This window comes from Elaeis guineensis, chromosome 3, assembly GCF_000442705.2.
Source record: "Elaeis guineensis isolate ETL-2024a chromosome 3, EG11, whole genome shotgun sequence".
In the NCBI taxonomy this organism is placed as follows: domain Eukaryota; kingdom Viridiplantae; phylum Streptophyta; class Magnoliopsida; order Arecales; family Arecaceae; genus Elaeis; species Elaeis guineensis.
Genome location: NC_025995.2, coordinates 113,227,090 through 113,228,571, shown reverse-complemented (window position 1 = coordinate 113,228,571; position 1,482 = coordinate 113,227,090). Strand labels below are relative to the sequence as shown.

The following is a 1,482-nucleotide window of genomic DNA, read 5'->3' as shown; positions in this document are numbered from 1 at the left end:
TTAACAAATCAGGTCTGCATGCTACAATGCATTTCATAGTGATACAAAGTGAATGGTACAACTGCCCTATAAAACAGATTATTAAAAGGTACCAAAATAACTCCATCATCCCCTTAGCACAATTCAAACAAGAATAATTAAAGAAGCAGGTGTTTCAAGTTCGGCCTAACAGGCGCATTCTTGCAATAAAAACGGCGAAACACGATCCATGTATAAAATTACTCAAAGAATACCCAGACAAACCATGAAATCTAACTACACTGGATCCAGCTACGAACACTCTATCACAGAATGTTCAGCAGAAGCAATCAATATCTTTCCGCTCCAGAAACAGAACCACATCCACAGAGAAATCAGAAGAAATTAAGAGCAAAAGACATCAATTTTAACAACGTATTACCTTAAAAATATCAATTTTATTAAGGAAGAATTAGGCAAAAGACAGCCAAAAATATTCACCTAGTATCACAGAATACGGTCCAAGAACACATCCGTTACAACAAAACTAGGAGGATTTAGCTAAAAATGAGGCCTATTACTACTCGAAGCAAATCCGAGGAAATCCTCCAACCATAGGATGTTATATACCGGGGACATAATCCGGAATTGGAAGTGGAGGGTTCGGCGGCTCAGACGGGGCTGAGGAGCTGAGAGAGATGGGGTTTGGGCTCGGAGTTCATGCCAATAACGATGATGAGGGGGATGAAGCCGTAGTGGGCGATGACCTTGGCCTTCTTCATCGTCCAGGTGCTCCATTCCTTCACGAATCGTGCCGTCGGTCCATCCTCGGCGCCCCTCCCGGCCTTCCCCTTTCCCTTGGACGAAACCCTAGAAGCCATGCCCGACGAAAACCCTCGCGTATCCTCTCGCGTCCTAAATCCGAGTAGCTAGAAGGCTGCGAACAACCTGGGATTTAATAGAGGCGCGACCGTGAGGCCGCATAGGGTTGCCGGGTGCGAATTGGGTGCAGTCGGGATTTGCATTAGCTCGAATCCATCATCCATAGCTTGGGTCACGTTGGACGGGGCTGCGTGCCGAATTCGATATGACTTGGGTTAATAGTTCTCATATGTCAAGTTGGACCGCGTCAATTTGAAAGCCAGGGCAATGGACCTTGTCCTGGACCCAACTTAAACTTTTATACTCAGGGTCTCCTTACATGGGAGAATTTTAAAACTCAAATGGAATCCATGTTTTTTTAAATTTTAATTTTCAGTTGTTGGAACCCACATTTGAACTTATGTCTCGATTGCATCAACATGACCCTACCTATAGTTTCGGATCAAAAGCTCGGTTTGAGGTCAGCCGGTTAGATTTGTTATTAAAAAAAGTGAAATTCATGATGGATATTTTATTAGTATCATTGAACATAAGTTGATGTTTAACCTAACCCGGCCAAAATGATGAGCCACTTAATTTTGCATTAGCTTGGACTTAAATTCATTGGGCAGGTCAAGCTTTTAATCTCATTAGTTATAAATA

At 42.8% G+C, this 1,482-nt stretch overlaps 1 protein-coding gene across 1 annotated transcript; it reads right to left on the bottom strand.

Annotated features, from left to right (window-relative positions):
- Positions 1 to 396: 396 nt before the first annotated feature.
- On the bottom strand, positions 397 to 892 carry LOC105040809 (mitochondrial import receptor subunit TOM7-1). The gene has a single exon (XM_010917505.4). The coding sequence runs from the start codon at positions 837 to 839 to the stop codon at positions 630 to 632; it is 210 nt and encodes a 69-aa protein (XP_010915807.1). The 5' UTR covers positions 840 to 892; the 3' UTR covers positions 397 to 629.
- Between the last annotated feature and the right edge of the window lie 590 nt (positions 893 to 1,482).